The sequence below is a fragment of the Vespula vulgaris genome, chromosome 3, assembly GCF_905475345.1.
Source record: "Vespula vulgaris chromosome 3, iyVesVulg1.1, whole genome shotgun sequence".
Taxonomy (NCBI): Eukaryota; Metazoa; Arthropoda; class Insecta; order Hymenoptera; family Vespidae; genus Vespula; species Vespula vulgaris.
In genome coordinates, this window is record NC_066588.1 from 9,377,949 (window position 1) to 9,395,998 (window position 18,050).

At 34.6% G+C, this 18,050-nt stretch overlaps 5 protein-coding genes across 9 annotated transcripts; 2 read left to right on the forward strand and 3 right to left on the reverse strand.

The window, feature by feature from the left end:
* Positions 1-2,102: 2,102 nt before the first annotated feature.
* LOC127062293 (zinc finger protein 593 homolog) lies at positions 2,103-3,639 on the forward strand. 2 transcript variants are annotated; one of them, XM_050990226.1, is made up of 5 exons: positions 2,103-2,620; positions 2,710-2,775; positions 3,012-3,103; positions 3,210-3,310; positions 3,414-3,639. In XM_050990226.1, the coding sequence occupies exons 3-5, from the start codon at positions 3,014-3,016 to the stop codon at positions 3,637-3,639; spliced, it is 417 nt and encodes a 138-aa protein (XP_050846183.1). In that variant the 5' UTR covers positions 2,103-2,620; positions 2,710-2,775; positions 3,012-3,013. The 2 variants fall into 2 exon arrangements, with proteins under 2 accessions (XP_050846183.1, XP_050846184.1); XM_050990227.1 differs by lacking the exons at positions 2,103-2,620; positions 2,710-2,775 and having other exon boundaries at positions 2,787-3,103.
* A 110-nt stretch (positions 3,640-3,749) lies between these two features.
* Positions 3,750-15,804, forward strand: LOC127062283 (serine--tRNA synthetase-like protein Slimp). 3 transcript variants are annotated; one of them, XM_050990211.1, is made up of 3 exons: positions 3,750-7,178; positions 14,520-14,811; positions 14,894-15,804. In XM_050990211.1, the coding sequence occupies exon 1, from the start codon at positions 3,750-3,752 to the stop codon at positions 5,202-5,204; it is 1,455 nt and encodes a 484-aa protein (XP_050846168.1). In that variant the 3' UTR covers positions 5,205-7,178; positions 14,520-14,811; positions 14,894-15,804. The 3 variants fall into 3 exon arrangements, with proteins under 3 accessions (XP_050846168.1, XP_050846166.1, XP_050846167.1); XM_050990209.1 differs by having other exon boundaries at positions 14,520-15,804; XM_050990210.1 differs by lacking the exons at positions 14,520-14,811; positions 14,894-15,804 and adding an exon at positions 9,689-11,510.
* LOC127062286 (phospholipase A2 inhibitor) lies at positions 7,604-9,695 on the reverse strand. Of its 2 annotated transcripts, XM_050990214.1 has the most exons (5): positions 9,462-9,695; positions 8,954-9,217; positions 8,541-8,857; positions 8,079-8,449; positions 7,604-7,970 (listed from the first exon to the last, which is right to left on the reverse strand). In XM_050990214.1, the coding sequence occupies exons 2-5, from the start codon at positions 9,209-9,211 to the stop codon at positions 7,732-7,734; spliced, it is 1,185 nt and encodes a 394-aa protein (XP_050846171.1). In that variant the 5' UTR covers positions 9,212-9,217; positions 9,462-9,695; the 3' UTR covers positions 7,604-7,731. The 2 variants fall into 2 exon arrangements, with proteins under 2 accessions (XP_050846171.1, XP_050846172.1); XM_050990215.1 differs by lacking the exon at positions 9,462-9,695 and having other exon boundaries at positions 8,954-9,266.
* LOC127062289 (CD9 antigen-like) lies at positions 11,459-16,291 on the reverse strand. Its single transcript, XM_050990218.1, has 4 exons — positions 15,833-16,291; positions 13,304-13,615; positions 12,911-13,183; positions 11,459-12,787 (listed from the first exon to the last, which is right to left on the reverse strand). The coding sequence occupies exons 1-4, from the start codon at positions 15,896-15,898 to the stop codon at positions 12,635-12,637; spliced, it is 804 nt and encodes a 267-aa protein (XP_050846175.1). The 5' UTR covers positions 15,899-16,291; the 3' UTR covers positions 11,459-12,634.
* A 418-nt stretch (positions 16,292-16,709) lies between these two features.
* LOC127062292 (39S ribosomal protein L21, mitochondrial) lies at positions 16,710-17,893 on the reverse strand. Its single transcript, XM_050990225.1, has 4 exons — positions 17,755-17,893; positions 17,341-17,463; positions 16,933-17,253; positions 16,710-16,858 (listed from the first exon to the last, which is right to left on the reverse strand). The coding sequence occupies exons 1-4, from the start codon at positions 17,852-17,854 to the stop codon at positions 16,758-16,760; spliced, it is 645 nt and encodes a 214-aa protein (XP_050846182.1). The 5' UTR covers positions 17,855-17,893; the 3' UTR covers positions 16,710-16,757.
* Between the last annotated feature and the right edge of the window lie 157 nt (positions 17,894-18,050).

The following is an 18,050-nucleotide window of genomic DNA, read 5'->3' on the forward strand; positions in this document are numbered from 1 at the left end:
GCTGTCGACGAGGACGAGGACAGTGGTAGTGGGACGACGAGGACGACCACGGGTCGACACGGGGTCGCGACCCGTTCCCGACAACATCGGGTCGTCTTGTCCTGGCCCCGGAGTGTCGGCCGGTGGCCTTTCTCTCTCTCGTTCTCCTTCTCTCTTTCTCTCTCGCGTGCTCCCTTCTCTCTTGTCCGTTCCGTATCCGAAGAGCGCGCGCGAAAGGCGCGAACGAAGAAAAAAACAGCCGATGGACAACGGTGAACAACGGCAAACAACGATGACGACGACGACGATGACGAAAACGAAGACGACGACGACGACGACGACGACGACGACAATGATAATGATACGGCGAAGATGATCGTGGTATTAGCGACGTTGATGATGACGATAACGATAGCAGCAATGGTGCGGTGGCGGCGGCTTTTCTCTTCCGTACCGCCGCCCCCGGTGCTCATACGAGAGAGACGCGTACTCGGTGCACCGGACTGATCGCAGGCGTGGGGAAAAAACGGTGGGTGGAGACGTTTCTAGCCACCGTGTGGACACACAGAGAGAGAGTAATAGTGTAGTAGTAGTAGTAGTAGTAGTAGCAGTTTACCACCGCGTGCCTATACGAAAGAACGAGCTAAGCGCGCGCGAGTTTAATGCAATACGCCGCTCGAGAGGAGAGACGTTACTACTACTCTACGGTGGCGGCAGCGGGCACGTCTCGTAATGTAACACACAACGCGTTTTCGCGGCGCACCGTACCGAGCTTCTTTCTCTCTCCCTCCCTTCTCTTTCTCTCCCTCTATCCCTCTACCTCTCTACCTCTCTCTCTCTCTCGCTCGCTCGCTCACACACACTCTCTCTCTCTCTCTCTCTCTCTCTCTCTCTCGGGTTCTCTATTTCTCCTGTACCCGTTCTCACTCACTCCCTTTCTCGCGGGGCAGAGAGGCACCCCGCGCGATCAACGACGCGACTCGTCGTCGCTCGTTGGCGGCCGCGCGGATCGATTCACCTGTCACTTGTCAAGTTAAGGCGAACGTTTAAGATTCGTCGTCGCGCCACGACGCACACCACTCTCTCTCCGCTGCTCGTCGCGCACCAACAACAGAAGCCAGCGAGAACGGCAACGGGCAACGGCAACGACACGAAAGAGTCGAAGAGAACGGTCGCCTCGCGGCTATCCCACACGCACCACGTTCTTCGCGTTCACGTTTGCGACGCGACAACGGCGCCGAGAACGAAAACGGCGAGTCAACAACAACGTCAGGCGGCAGTGTCGAGAATCGGATAAACCAAAAGAAGCGGCAACTATTTGGTCGCGCGCTCCTACGCGAACCGACTCCCAGAGCGCGTTTCCCCTGCGTAGCGGCGCGTTACGAACGGCGCTTGACGTGCGCCCGTATATCAAAATGGCGTCCCGTTCTGCCTGGCATCCATTGGCGAAGCCACGGCCGATTTCCCCGTACGGCCGCTCTCCCCCTCCTCGCACCCCTCCCTCGACCCCACTGGATCCTCTGTCCCACTCTTCCTCTTTACCTCGCGCTCTCACTCTGTCTGTCTTTCTCTCACTCTCGGCGTAGCCTCGTCGGCGATACGACACCACGACGACGACCACGACGACGACGACGACGACGACGACGGCGACGGCGGTGACGGCGGCGACGACGACGACGATGACGACGACGTCGCGCGACGCACGTACCGCACCGCACTGCACCGCACTGCACTGCACTCTATCGCTGCACCGCACGCACACCGCACGGCTCAGCACGTTTCGACACACCTCTCTCCCCCCTCTGGCACACTCTCTCTCTCTCTCTCGCGCTCTCTCTCTCTCTCAAAGCCAGTCGTATACCCGCCGCGCGCGCGACTCTTCGCCACCTTCTCCTCCTCCGCCACCTCCTCTCTCAGTGCTTTGCTCTCGCACCACACTGCTACGCGGAACGTCTTCGCGTCATTTCGGTGAAATCGTGACACCACCCGACATATATCGGTCACCGTTGCGATGCTTCCGCGACGTGTACCGCCTTTTTTCGTTCGTGGCTCGAGACCTCGAGGAAAATCCCGGCTCACGCAGTATTTTTACTTTCAAAATGGATGGGGCCCCCCTCTGAGGAGCGGCGCACCGTTTGAATTGACGCTAAAGAACGCCGTTAGAGGCGCCACATGGTGCACTATCCTCCCGCCATCTGTTGGCTTCTGTGAACTCGCCTTTTTCAACGTTGCAATTCTTTCGATGAGATTTGCCTGCGATTGGCGCTCGATAAAAGTTACTTCTGATTGTTCGATTCTAAAAGCGATCGGATTGGATCTTGCGAACGATCGTGTTTTATTGGTTGATAAATTATCGAACGTTTATCGACAATAGATCGATAATTGTTCGCGATTTCTCTTCTAGTCGGATAATTATGGCCTTAGATTATGCAGTCTCGATTCATGGCTAATGGTACGAAAAATAATAAACAAAAATCGAGTTTAAATATTTCGTATAGTTGACAATAATTCTTTTTTCCTGTCACTACGAAATATTTTGTTTAACGCTCCTCACTCAAATCTTAGCGCAATATGGTGTAATCAAGTGCGACACGAAGAAATAAATGTTAATTCGAATCAAGCATTTTTAAACGTTCTAAGTGTATGTTCATTGAAATTCGATATCGAGATTGTTTTAATAAATATAATTTTTGTTTAATTTCATTAATAAATGTCCGTTATTCATTATAGATTTTATTATATTAATTTGATAATTGGGACATCTGTGGAATATTGTATTTACGTTTCGATACATAGGTAGGTAATACTTTACTAAATATTCGAGTAAAAATCTATAAAATAAAATTTGCTAACGCACGTCTGTTATAAACGATATACGAAGATAATTTGTTTGTTTATTTGAGAACGATATAAATTGGTTTGAGATTGATTAGTGTACATATTTACGAGGGCTATACATATTACGTGACTGATTGTGTATTTGTAAAATATTTTATCTTGTTTGAAACTTTAATTTTTTAATTATACGACAGAAATGACATATAAACGTAAAAAATATCACAGAGGGGATACACATTTGAAGAAAGGATGGAGAACTAAAAGAAGAACGAAAGATTTGGATGAGGTAACATTTTGTACATAACCTCCGCGACACGTGCCTTTCGATCATCTTCTTTCTGTGTTGATTTTTCATTTGCCTTCTCGTAAAATTAAATTTCCTTTTATACTAGATCGATGAAGATTTGAAAGAAGAGAATGTGAAACAATTATTACATCAAGAAGTGGATTTAGATAAGCCAGGAGCTGCACAACATTATTGTGTACATTGCGCGTAAGTTGGGTTAAAAGTTACTTTGCGAAAAATATAACCTTCGAATCGGTGTAATAGTATAATATGGAAAGAAACAAATTTGATCGGTTTAATTTTGTTGCAGGAGATATTTTATAAATCAAACTGCTTTGCATAGCCATTTTACGACAAAGGTACATAAACGTAGATTAAAAGCTCTTGAATTAGAACCTTATAGTATTGAAGAATCTGAAAGAGCTGCTGGAAAAGGGAGTTATATAGAACCACAAAAGAGGAAAATAGAAACTTTAACTGTAGATAGTAATACAGACACAATATCGCAATCTAAGTTAGTAAAAATGGATAGCTAAGTGATATTTGATACATATTATCCATATGATTGTGGTAATTATAAAATATTAGGTTATTTTGAACAAAAACTTATATTACCTTTTAATGAACGATATATACATTTTTGATAATGGCAAACAAAGTGCTAATACGATATGCCATTAATTACAACTTGAATAATTTAAATCATAGTTTATTAAAAGATATTTTCTATGTAACGAACAGAAAGTATGCATCAACGCTATATGTTTCTGGTAGAAACGCTAATAAATCTTTTGCGTTTCTTTCACCCTATTTGGACTTTGATGAACGTTTTGACGATATCGATAAATTGCAGAGAGAATTAAAGTTACGTAAACTTAATATGGATGCAATAGAAATGAAAAAAGCATGGGATTTTTATAAAACTATCGAAGCAAACAATGTAGCTCTAGAAATTAGAAAGAAAGAAGTTTCGTCAGAAATAATATCATTACAAGAAAAGAAAGAAAAAACTTCTGAAGATGAGCAACAATTAGCAAACTTATTTTTGCAAGCTAAAATAATTAAGCAAGATATAAAAACTGCTAAAGAATTACAATGGGATCTAGATGAAAGTATTATAGAAAAATTGTTAAAATTACCAAATAAATTACATGAAAAAACACCCCCAGAAACATCTGTAATATTACAAAACGTTGGAAAGTTATGTATTTTACCAGAAAATAATAGAAAAAGTCATATCGAAATAGGAAAATTACTTAATCTACTTGAATATAAAGATCCAATGACTTATTATTTATTAAATGATGCAACTTTATTTGAATATGGATTATTAAATTTAGCTGGAAAAATACTTAATGATAATAATTTAATCAGGATTACAGGATCAGATTTTTGTCGTAGTATATTAGTTGAAGGTTCCGGTTTAAATCACGAGGATCCTATAGAGACTTTTATGTTAGAAAATAATAATGAATCCACTAGAGATTCATTAAATCACATGCATTTAGTTGGTGGGGCAAGTTTAGCATCTATGCTAGGGATCCATGCAAAACAGTTAATAATGCCACAATATTTTCCAATAAAATATTATTCAGTTGGTAGACAATATACACCGATTCCTAAAGAAACCACATTATCTGGTTTATTTACTGTTTCTCAAGCATCAGCTATACATATCTTTTTAATGATAAACAGTACAGAATGTACAGGATGCACAACTGAATTAGAAAAGATGTTGGAAATTATTTGTGAATTTTACAATAATATTACGGATCATTATAGGGTCGTTATGCGATCAGCACCAGAATTACAAACATGTGAACAAATGAGAATATCTTTTGAATTGTGGTCATCTTTCTCTGAACAATATATCGAAGTTGGTCATATTTCATTATATGGCAAATATTTTAGTAAGAGATTATTAATAGGATACGAAACACCGGAAGGTAAAGAGTTTCCTTCGATCATATCTGGTACAATGCTCTCTGTACCTCGAATATTAGGATGTTTGCTTGAAGAAAATCCAGATAAATTTGTAATACCTTCAAAGATAGTTGAACAAATGCCTAATTATCATACGATAGGCACAGAATTAAATTAAAAAGAAATTTCAATAATTAAGATATTAGTATCTAGAAAGTGTCTAGAAAATATTCAGAATATTTCAATATACAGAAAGTATGATATTCTAATGTAATAAAATGTAAAAGAAAAATAAAATTTATTAAGGTATTAACGTAAGGCTGTTCACTATCGCCATCCATTCGAAACGTATGTGATTTCAGCGACAGATGTGGACAAAATATGAACTACAAGCGTAAGTGGGGGAATATTAATCCCACCACGCGTTTATTGTATCAGTGTTAAGTTTGTAGTATGTTAAGTATGTTATACCCTTCTCACTCAAAACAATCGAGTTGGAACAAGTAGTGTTAGTAGGCTGTGAACTCACGCTTTTCACTCTCTTATTTATCTTTTTTTGATTGTACATTTGTCTTGCAGTGATACGTGCTAGATACGAAGTCGGTACAGATTTGTTTCACGACAAATGCATAGAAAATAATAAATATAATTGATACATATAATAATTATACATAATAAATATATAATAAATTTGATAAAAATTAGATTTTGTTAAATGTTTTGCCAAAAATAATTAATGAATACTTATATATTAAATATATTCATTAATTATTATTTTTGATAAAATCTTATTTTTAATTGCAAATTTATACACATATTTTATCTAGTATAGTATAGATCACCGCGAAAGGCATGTAAAGTTATTCTAGTAATACTTTACTAATCGTCAAGGAAGAACTTTTAAAAAATTTCGGATTCGAATGTAAAAAATATATAAAAACATTATTTACTTCTTACATTAATATTACTTATATCACATTTCTAATCACTTGTAGCGTAAAATATACTTTTATTATTATATACGTTTTACTGCTATATTTCAAGGATTTTGAAAAATAAAGATTAATTTTTTTCAGCTGTAAATACTGTTTCTATTATTCTGTATCTAGACTACCATTGATAAACTTTTCAAAATTTTTAATATCAAACATTTTAATATCTTTTCCATGTGAACACTGTGAAATGCGTTTTTTTTTCGTTTGGAATAAATGAAAAAATCCGAGCATTAATTTACGCGCACACAAAGAAGCATTTGCTATTTTATGGAACACATACACACCATTGAAACATGATTTGAAAATCACTAGTGGGGATGCTGCTAGCTTCTTCTCTTTTGTCGCACATTTCTAGGGGCGCCACTATATTAAACTTTGTTCTTACGAAAAATATCGAAAATAGTGGTTTATACCAACAATGAGTTCAGATGTAATGTTTAATCGATTTTTATAAATAAGATCTTATTTTAAAGATGAAAGATTTAAGCGTGCACGGCTTTCTCGAATTTTTGAAATAGCTTTATTTTTATGCATAAACTATTCTCGAAGAAACATTATTTTTTGACACGAGTTTTTTAAAAGAAAATAAAGCTTATACGAAAATGTTGAAATTAATCAAAAATTTGAAAAAACCATGTCCTCGTTTAAATCTTCATCTTTAAAAATAAAACCTTGTCCATCAAAATCTGTGAAAAATTACAACTGGATTCGTTGTTGGCGTAAATCATTATGTAATGATTTTATGTCTGTGTGTGTTAATCTATAATTGTGTGTATAATCATAATTTTTATATATCATAAGTATGATCTATAATATTACAATACGATGAGAAAAAAAGGTTATTTTATATCGAAATAAAATAAATATTTCATTTGCAACATTGAACAAAATCAAAGTTTGCATAAGGAGAATCTAATTTCATTTAAATGATGGGCCAATTAGAAAACTTGAAAGTGCCGCCTCATTTCATACGTCCTCTTCTAGAGGATATCTTTGTGTGTGAGGAATATGTGATAGAAAATATCTCGAACGAGAAGAATCCTTGATATTGGAGGGCTTTCCAGGAGGGCTCTTATTATCTAACAAACGCTTACCGTTTAATAAGAACGTATAAGGACTATATATCTAGCAGAATATATGATGAAAATATAAAACCTGTGAGTAAAATTTTGGAAATATTAAGATTTCATTTTAGTCATATGACCATTAAGATGTATAGATAAGTTTTATGATTGTAAAATTGACTGCTTCGTTTCCAAGAAACAAGGTATAATTATTAATTAAAGATAAGGTATATTATAAATTATTACACAGCAAATAGAAAAAATCGAATTTTTTATAGAATTAAGCGTGATATTAACATTCCTATAAAAAAAGCTTTTACGACCTATTCAACGACAATTTATGAAACTATCAGAACGTGATAAAAGATTTCGTTTGTATCAAAAACATATAAACTTATAATCAATAAACTTATAAATATTATTTGTCAAGAGGAAGAATTGATACACTTGTAAAATGATATAATTTTTAATGAACTAACTTACTTATATTAATATATGAGAAAATTATTATACTTAAAAAGTTTTAAACAAAGACAACAATTTATTTGACTATTTTATAGTAATTATAATAATGAATGTTCATTAAGTTATTGGTAATAGTATATTATAAGAAACTTATAGTAAACCTTCGATTTACTACATAATCTTATACATCCTCACGGGTTTCTCCAGTAGCTATAGTAGTGTATCGAACTCTTTTATTAACAGAATTTAAAATTGGCTCAAATTTTTTCTGGAGTTTTATACGTTGTAGATAAATGAGAGCACATACTAAAACAACGAGTAGAAATGATAAGAAATAAAGTGCCACTGTAGTTCCTTTTTTAGACATTCTTAATCTTAGAGAACAATTATCAGTTTCATGAAATTTCTGTAGCACTCCATCTGAAAAAGAAGATAATATAGAAAAATCGACCGACGCAAATTTTATACGGGATAAACGTATGATCTTAGCTACGTAAGATGTTTAAAAATATCATTTATCTTAATCACCTTCTAAACATTGTAAGCTGCTCTTATTTCTTATGAAAGCTTTGGTTTTGTTCATCCATTTAATAAAGGGATTAAGTTTACAGGAACACACAAATGGATTTTTTGAGAAATCCACAGTGAAAGACTGATTCTGTTTAACGAGCGATTCCATAACACGAATATCATAATCTAAGACGGTCGTAAATTTATTCCGCTGAAGATCCAAAAAACGTAACTTATGAAGGCAGGATAGATTGAAATGCAGTCCCATCAAAGCATTGTCTCCTAAATGTAAATCCAAAAGATTCGGTAGATCACAGAAAACGTTTGCATCTCTGAACTCTGATATCTCATTTTGCTCCAAATGCAATTTCATGAGTTGAGTGAGATTGCTGATGAGATAAGATCTATTTAGTCGTCGTTAAAAAAAAAAAGAAAAAAAAAGAAGAAAAGCGAAGAAAGATTAAGAGTCAAGATTTCTACCTATTAACGAATATATCGTGAAGAGTGGCCGCTAGATCTTTCGGTTGACCATCCTCGAAAGCGTCTGTTAAATGCAACTCTAAAAGAGATACGAAGTTGGAGAACACTCTAGGATGACTTCTACTAGGGTCGAGTGAAAGCTCGTTAAAATCAAGGATAAGGCGTTCCACTTGTTTAACATGGTGATAAGCTTTTCCACGAATTTCCCGAATTTTATTATTAGACATATCGATTACTCGCAAATATGGCAATCTATCCAACGTGCCGAATACGTTCCATGGTAATTCTTTGAGATTATTACCCGTGAATATTAATACCTGCAAAAAAGAAATAAAAAAAAAGCTCATCAGGCCGATATATACCTAAATAGATATTTTAAAATTAGACAATGAATATCAAAAAAAAAAAAAAACCTGAGTCGCATTAGGAAGATGTTCCAGTGGCGTGGTATCGTAAAATTCTGAATTCGTACAATTCACGACGTATTGGTGATGACCGTCGTAACATGTCCTTAAACAATGACAACGATTTTTAAAAGCATCTCCGCAATTATGTATCGAACTTTCGTTAGTCTCAAGATTGTGCCAGTTAGGATCGTTGCAGTCGATTTCTGCCCAAGCTATGATCGTCGTCGACAGTAAAATAACAACTGCTACGTACGAGGTATTCATCGTGATCTAAAAAAATTGAATATATTGTTAAAAACCATGTAAGATATAATTGCTTAATATAATAATAATGATTATTATTAATTATATATATATTATTATTATTATTAATAGTATTAGTATTATTAAAAAAAGAAAAAAGAAAAGAAGTAACGTAAAAGAGAAAATAAATAACAAAAAGTGGAATGCATAAACTTTTGCACCATTGTTCGCATCGATGAATCATAAAACAATAGAAGTATAAAAAACTCACGCATGTCACGTAACTGATGAACTATTTTCGATAAAGGGCGATCGAAATCGTTCCGTTCTCTGATCCGCTGATCACTGATTTTTTAAAATCGTTCGAACGTCTTCATTATTTTCAAGAATAATCTTAGATCAAAGCGCGAATCTTAACACTTCTTTGCAATGCATCCTTATCACATTTCTTGTTTACCCGATGCTGAGATAGGAACGTCCCTCTTTCTTTCCTTCTAGAATGGTACCGTCAAAGAAAGTCTTCGTGGAACTGGATGACAAAGAGAAAAAAAAGAAAAAAAAAGAAAGAAAGAAAAAACCAAGAGAAAAAAAGAAACGGCCTGGTGTATATCTAGGTCGACTAAAAACGATACGTAAGATGGAAGCGCGAGGAAAGCGTAGTGAAACTTTGGTCAAGAGAAGCACGAGACACGGCACGTAGCATCGTCGAGCCGCACTTGGGTCCGACCGCACCTGTGGGCCCACTGGCCGCCCACCTTTCCGCTTACCCCCACTTACCACGGTCACCAAACACCTACCGACTATAAAGGGGACTTTTTATCTTGCTCTCTTCCATGACTTATTTATCTTCTATTTTTCGTTCTACAGGAAACGGAGAAAATATATCTTGGTTCGTTGGAATCCAACTCTTTTGCTTGTGAAAACCGTTTGACTATTTTGTAATCGTCAAACTATTTCAACGTTTTCCACTTATTTTTTTTTTTTTTTAAGTTTCTTTATCGCTCTAACTACTTCTAATCACTTGGTCGTAATGCATAAACAGCGAACGCGTAAGTGTCTAAAAACGGACGATGAAATTACAATATTAAATATTTTTCATGTTTTTTTTGAAGACTGTATATATATGTATTTTTTTTTTTTTCTAGTAGGAACAATTCCAAATTCAAACAGCAATGATTTTCTTTTCTTTTTTCTTTCCTTCTTTCTTTATATTCGTTCGTATAAAAGATAATATCTTTTTTCGTTTTTACGTATGAAAATTCATCATTATTTCTACGAAAACGCGAATGGTGTGTGAATTGTTAAAAGAAGCAGATGTGTAAACGAGATTTATTCGACATTGGACTCGTATAGTTCCTTATTTGTACATACACAAGTATCACTATATGAGTCATATAGGCACGAGTATACGTGAAGATTCCCCGTATGGATCTGGCAAAGATTTGTATAAAGATAACGTATCCATACGTGAATTATTTTATAAGTATTTACACGCAAAGGAATATTAAATATATTCATATAGATAAGTAAATATGAACGATGGGAACATATATAATTCATCCATATACGTCTATCTTCAAATATATTATTATCGAAATGGAATAAAATGCATGGACAAAGAAATCTCCACATATTTTTGTATATATTATATTTATAATTTTAATAACAACGGCTATGATTTCTCTGTTTGTCAATTTAATAATGATTATTTCATTATGGATTTAACATTTTTTATAAGCTATGAATATTTTATCGCATATGATCTATACATATACTTATAATGTGTATTTATGCTCGCGATGAGCAGATTTCTTAGAACGAACTGAGAGAAAGTTATTGTAAATAATAAAAACTTGGCAGTAAGTAATTGCAATAATCACGAGTATTGCAGTATATAAAGGAAAATTAGAATATTAATTATCGTGAATATATATAATTAATTGATAATAGTTTATGAATAATGCATATAACGTACGTAACTTATTGTTAGTTTAAATTGCAAAGTTATTCGTTATATAAATTGAATGTAATTATGAACACACAAATGAGTTATTTTTTTTTACATCTTTTATATTATTGCCAATTGTGGATATATGTGTATATACCATATATGGAAATATATTTGTATATTAAACTTTCTTTTCGTTTCGGTATATATAGTACACGTTCTTGTTGCTTAACTTAATAAGTTCTAAAAATATCTCATAAAAAGTATAAATTAAGCGCATAATTAAATTTCTGACAAATCTACAAAAAAGTATAAGACTGTTTTCCTTGTTTCTTTTTTTTTTTTTTTTTTGTAATATACAGTAGCGCAGAATACATTTAGCATTATTACTAAAGTGTTAACGATAAGAGTTACGCGCAAATACGTATATTAATAAAGCAAATTATTTTTCTTTTTTGATAATCATTAACAATTTACAATTAAACCTCTGTGGACTAGACTTTGTGGGTGTTACACTATGTCTATATTTTGATTTGAAACGCATTCACTCTCGCGTGCACGCACACAAGCACACACACGCGCGCACATTCACACTATAAGACAATCAAAATACTTCCTTGATATTTGTACCATGTTCATCACCAAGGCAGTACATGTATGATCCTTGCTTAAACTTTTTTCGTGTGTACTTTAACAATAAATAATATCTGTCAATGTCTTTGATTTGCGCAACGCCCCACATAGTCTATTTACTCATTTGAGAAATATATGTTTGTACATACTCGCACGTACGTACGTATGTATATATGATATATGTATGTGTGTATGTATATATAAATATATATTAAAATCGATACCAATCTTTTTTTTGGTGTATGACTTTGGCCTGAAAAAAAAGCATACGATGCGTAGGTACTCTAAACGTTACATAATTTCTATGTTCTCGAGCATTTATCAAAATATACGATGTTAATAATTACATAACGTAAATCTAACTAAATTCGGAGATTCAGTGCAGTTGAGATTTTATCAATTATTTTCAGTCGTTTCGAACTTATATTCTTAATCTCATATTAGTTATTAAACAGGTAAATGTAAATAATTACAACAGTGAAGTTCTTACAAGAAAAAAAGAAGAAAAAGAAGATCCAAAATTACATGAAATACAAATACAAAGAAAATCGTAATTCCCATAAATACGGAGAAGTTTTGTGCAATACGAATTCGAACATCGTCGATATCGTGTGCCATCTAAAATGATATCGATTTTTTCGCATTATCGTAAATAAATTTCGAGATTTCTTATAACCCATTATTTCGATTGATCTTTCGAGTGTTCTCTTTGTACGTTAAGAATTATACGAGAGTTAGAATGATATAAAATAATATTGATCGATCTTGGCACAAAGTAGAACAATGATATCGGTTATAGCGATTCGAATATTATATGGAAAAATTGGACGAAGAAGGACTTTGAATACAGAACGCAGATCGTTTTAGGCTTTATATCTATCCGACGATCCGCTCGCACAGCATAAAATCAAAGCAAATATCAAACCAAGAAGTTCAAGGATTCCGACGGCTATCGCAACGCCGATCACAATACAACTTTGACTCTTCAACGCTTCTACCAATTTGTCTATGCATCCCTGGAATCACAAATGATAATTAGCACATAGTAAAAAGTTTTTCTCATTCGATCGGATTAACGACGAAAGGATGTCGATTACTAAGCAATTAAAAAAAAAAAAAAAAGACAATAATTTGTTTACCTCGTTATATATAACAGGGCTAACTATATCCGCTATTTTGAGATTGCGAGCTACTTCGCAAGTTACACTGTCCTTATCCTTGCAACAGGATTTCGGCACTTTGTACGCATTGTTCGACTTCGATGAAACGGTTAAACTAAGAGGAATGGAAGAATCGGAATTGGCATAAAAACTGCCAGCCCAATCAGCTGGTCCCGTAGCTCCGCAACATCCAAGACCCGATTGAAAGGCGTCCACTGTTTGAGTACGAATTTCGACGGATCCATACTCGTTCTAAAAAAAAAAAAAAAAAAAGAAAAAAGAGAGAAAAAAGAACGTGTTATAGACGTCAATAATAATAATAATAATAATAGTAATAATAGTAATAAAAAGAATTGAAGAGACAATGGATACCTTAACGGTGTTGATTACGGATGATTTGACGAGTTCTGCGAGACGCTCACTGTTGGTATAGAGCCAAACTCCAGCAGCAATTTGCGCGACTATTACAACCAATAGACAACTGAAAAAGCCTACGAGCATACATTGAGATTCACGGAAGGCTCCGCAACATCCAAGAAAGGCTACCACGAGCATAACGAGTCCAGCAGCTAGGAAGATATAAAGGCCTGCGTTGAAATTGTGTTGTTCTTGTGCCAAGGACACGAGAAAGGTTTGATCGGTTAACATCCATATCGCTAGGACCACTGCTGCTAATCCAACCGCCTGAAGAGTCGAAAGGGAAAAAAAGAAAGAAAAGAATTACTCTTGTCGGGAGATAGAATAACAGTGGCGTAACGAAAAAAAAGACCCACCTATAAAACAAAAAAAAAATGTAGGAAACTTATATACCTTGTTAATATTTATTACGTTTGATATACGTGATCGAGCCAATATCTCTGTTGGATAGATTTATTATTCCAAGTACATATGACATTCTACTTATCTACGTCATACTTCAATGCTTCCTAACTTCTAATGAAACTAGGTTAGAGCGTAGGTTGGGAGCATGTTCGTTGTATGACGAGAAGTCTATATTTAAACGTGTTTATGTTTATAAATAAAGATTTCGTGTCGGCGAAATAATCGTGAGCAATAAATAAAACGTTCATTTGGTGTGATCGCGATAAGCCGGAGTTCCATTGAGATACGGTATATACCTTTCAAATATGGAAAAAGAAAAGAAACAAAATAGAACAAGAAAATGGGAATAAGAGTACAGTAATACGACAAAATGAGTTTTCGTTGAGCCCAGATGCAATCAATACAGCTGCGCTAGAATTACTCCTGCCGGGAGATAGAATATCAGTGACGTAACGAAAAAGAAAAAGGCCCAACGGTAATAAGATTATTATTTCATGATATCACGAATGAAAAAATATATTTGTCGTATCTTTCTCTTCTTCCTCTTTTTTAATTCCTTTTCGTCTTCATCGTCGTTTCATCATTTTTACTGCTTAACGACGTTGAAGTGAGTCACAATAATATTTCTGGTACATAAGACGATGACGATTCGATTAATCATTACGTAGTACGCTAACGTAATCCATTTCTTTTTTTTTTCTTTGTTTTTCCTGTCTATACTTTCGCTATATGTATTTCTTTTAAATGGATCTATTTACTATCCTAGAGAAAGAGAAAAAGGAATTTCCATTAGAATTATGTACGTGACCTGAAACTTGACTCTTACGAGGAAGCCTCTATACCAAAAGGACGGCCCATTGACTGGTTTTATCCAACGAAAGGACGAAAGGAACTTTTGAAAGAGGAAAATGAAAATGAAAAAGAAAGAAATAAAGAAAGAGAAACAGATGTTGAGGTCTGCGTTTGACTGAAAGCTCTTTTAAAAATGAAAAATAATGGAAGAAGAATAATACACGTAGCGTTGCATATACGCTTGACGACCCGTTTCAACGTAGCACGTTTGTTCCTTTTTACTCCCCTTTTTACTTTATATGCATATACATATATAATACGTCTATTTATTTTTTCTTTTTTCTATAGCTTCTAAAGCTTTTGCTCTTCTCTTTTGTCTAATGAAGTGTGGCCACTCCTTGTTATACGGCAACGTTATACGTAAACGACCCTTAACTACATGAATTTTATCGATAATCTCTTACTCTTTATCGATAAATTCGATCGTTTGCGTGTATGTGCAAGTATGCGTGCTTGTCCTTTTTAACACACCGTCGTGATTTTATCGCTAGAGAAAAACCAGGAAAAAAAAATACGAGAGAATACTTGGATACAAAAGAAAGAGCTTAAACCTTCTTATATATTCACTCGCAACATTTACGATCTTTAACTAACGATAAATACGTGAGTATATATGTATGCATGAATGTTAGGTATGAATTTGTTTTCGTAAACGTGAATTGCCTTGTATATGTATATGAAAGTTATATATATACATCATTTATACTTTATCATCATATTCGAAATATTTTGATGTTAATATATCGTAACTAAGCAACTTTCATTGTTTTACAATGTATGATCGATCGGTAAAAACGTAACAATTGCATAGTTCCTTCCTTCACTCGTTATCGTACGCAAAATCGTAAATCATAAATTCTATATTCTTGTTAATTGATTATTGCAATTTATTTGTTCATTCATCGCAACGCAGCTAATGAGATAAGAAAGATTAAATTACGTTTCTGAAATAGGCTTCGTCGAAAGTGAACGTAAGTAACAATGTTTGTGTATTTTTTCTTAAGCTCCTAAGAACAATCTTTCGTTATGTTCTTTTTTCGATAAATTTCAAATGATAAATTTTTATTGAAGAAATCCATATAATCTAACATCTACCGAAGTAATTATCAGCGATTATTCATAAATCGCATTACGATGAAGTTTCAAGATCATAGAGGAGACTCTTCTCATTGGTTGAATGTGTAACGAGAGAATGAATCCGAAGGGGGAAGACCAAAATAAACTCACCCAAAAGACAAGATTCACCCACACGAGGGCGTACTTAATAAATCCGTAACACTTGGGAAGCACCATGTTTCCTTGTTCTTTTTTTTTTCTCTCTATTCTTTTCTTTCCTTTTTTCCTTTCGATTGCTCTTAAACGCGCGTTAAAGAGTCGTTGTTGAAGGAAAGAGCACTGTGAAAAAATGCGTTTTTGACACTGTTTTTGTGCGTCTCTTTTAATCGCAAATGAACACCGTAAAATATTTCTCGACACTGAACGACACTTTTGAACGTTATTACCAAGAAATCTCCCAAAATTTCGGATGTTTTTTTCGCTTGGTTAGGTCAAAATGAGAATGAAGAAGATGAACTATACTCCATGCCACGCAACGCGTCGCGGCCGACTGCCAATCGACAGCGTTACGCGTTGCTTCCATGGCCGCGCGCGCTGGATTTTCACGGCGAAGGCGTGCTCATCTCGTTCGAAAGGCGTACTGACGTCAACCGTTAACAGTGAAAATTATATTACGTTCACGATATACATATGTCCTTCCTCTCTTCTGTTTATTCTTGCGCACGCGCTTTTCTCATTCGAATTTTGAAGGTAACTTCAATTTTCGTTCTTTTTCCTTTAATGCAATTTGAATCAAATCTTCTAGTGTGTAAATATAATAATCTGTAAAATATTATTGCGAATGTATGAAAAAGTTATTTAAAGAATTCAAGATTCCTAATCGTTCGTTGACTAGAGATATGTTTGTACTTCGTGCTAGAATCGGTCAGGGTGTTGGATAAGGAGAAGTGATTCTTTATCTATGTCAACAAACATGGTTGAGTTAGGTACAATGATAGCAAAGGAATAATATGGTTGTCTTATCGTTCACGGAACGTTCTTCGTTGTATACTATTCTTAACGGATAAATATATTTTTTATACATTTTACTTTGGTATTAATATATTCTATCTAATCCTTCCACCTCTTTCGTTTTATCGATATTGCCGTTTATGTTTATAGAGTTTATTCTCAGCATCGTGTGTTGTATTCGATAAACTGAAATAATAAAATGATCAAACAGGTTATAGATAGGTGATAGTTTTCTAATTCCTATGTCATTTTTATCTTACAATTTAGTCTACGATACTGTTTCCTCTTCTTCATTCTAAAATGATATTTTGTATGCGATAATGTCTTTTCGATGACAGTGGCATCGATCGAAACCAACTCTCTATTTAAAATGGGTCTTCCTACAAGAGTAAAATCAGTACCGCCAACTAGCAATACTTTTTCAAGTTTTAATTTATCTCCGATTGTAGGAGGCCAGTATCCTTGCATAATTATGATGTCATTCTCTGTGATTTTAAATTGTTTGCCGCATATATGAACAATTGCAAACAACCTACCTACTCTATCTGTCGCTATTTGCTTGTTGATCTCCTTTATCACATCTAAAAATGAACTTCTATAAGCATGTGTTCCTAAGGTTTCTTACTATACTATCTGTTAACGTTATATTTTTATGTATACGAATAAACCTTTCATTAACTTTTCCTTTTCTTCGTTGTGTTCTGGTACTTCAACTTGATGTTTTGGTATGGCAGGCATCCATGGCAAAAATGTACGATACGTGGCTTTTCCAGGTTCCCATAAACTTAGTGCTGGCATAGAGAATAATCTATTACACTTTGTATACAAATTTATTTCATGTGCGCAACATTGATTATAGATTCTTTACAAAATGCTAAAACAATATACGTGATACAGTAACCTTATATTTTAAGGAAAAAAAATATTGAAGTTTAATTCTATACTTTATAGCAAACATCATATATTTATCGCTATGTTACACTATTATAGCAAAGTGTGAAGAATTGAGGTTACGTTCGGTATTAAGTTCTAGCATTTGCAATCAAGATCTTTCATATGATTTCAAGAGATATTTTTATTACCTGGATGTGTTGTTTTACATAATGGAGATGGACTTAATTTCTTTAAACAATTATTGGCAGCGAATCGAAACGCATTCGCAAAGGTAGTTAAGGTCGCCATACTTTCCGAATTGTAAACTACTGCCGATATCAAATCATTATCTATTTAATAATACAAAATATCAACAGTGCTTCGTGTTAGATAAAAGAAAAGAAAAATATTTATCAGGAAAAGTTTACCTCACGACTTATCAGTGTGTAAACCAATAAAATGATAGTGTTTGGTATAAAGAAAAAACAAAGAATATATTGATATT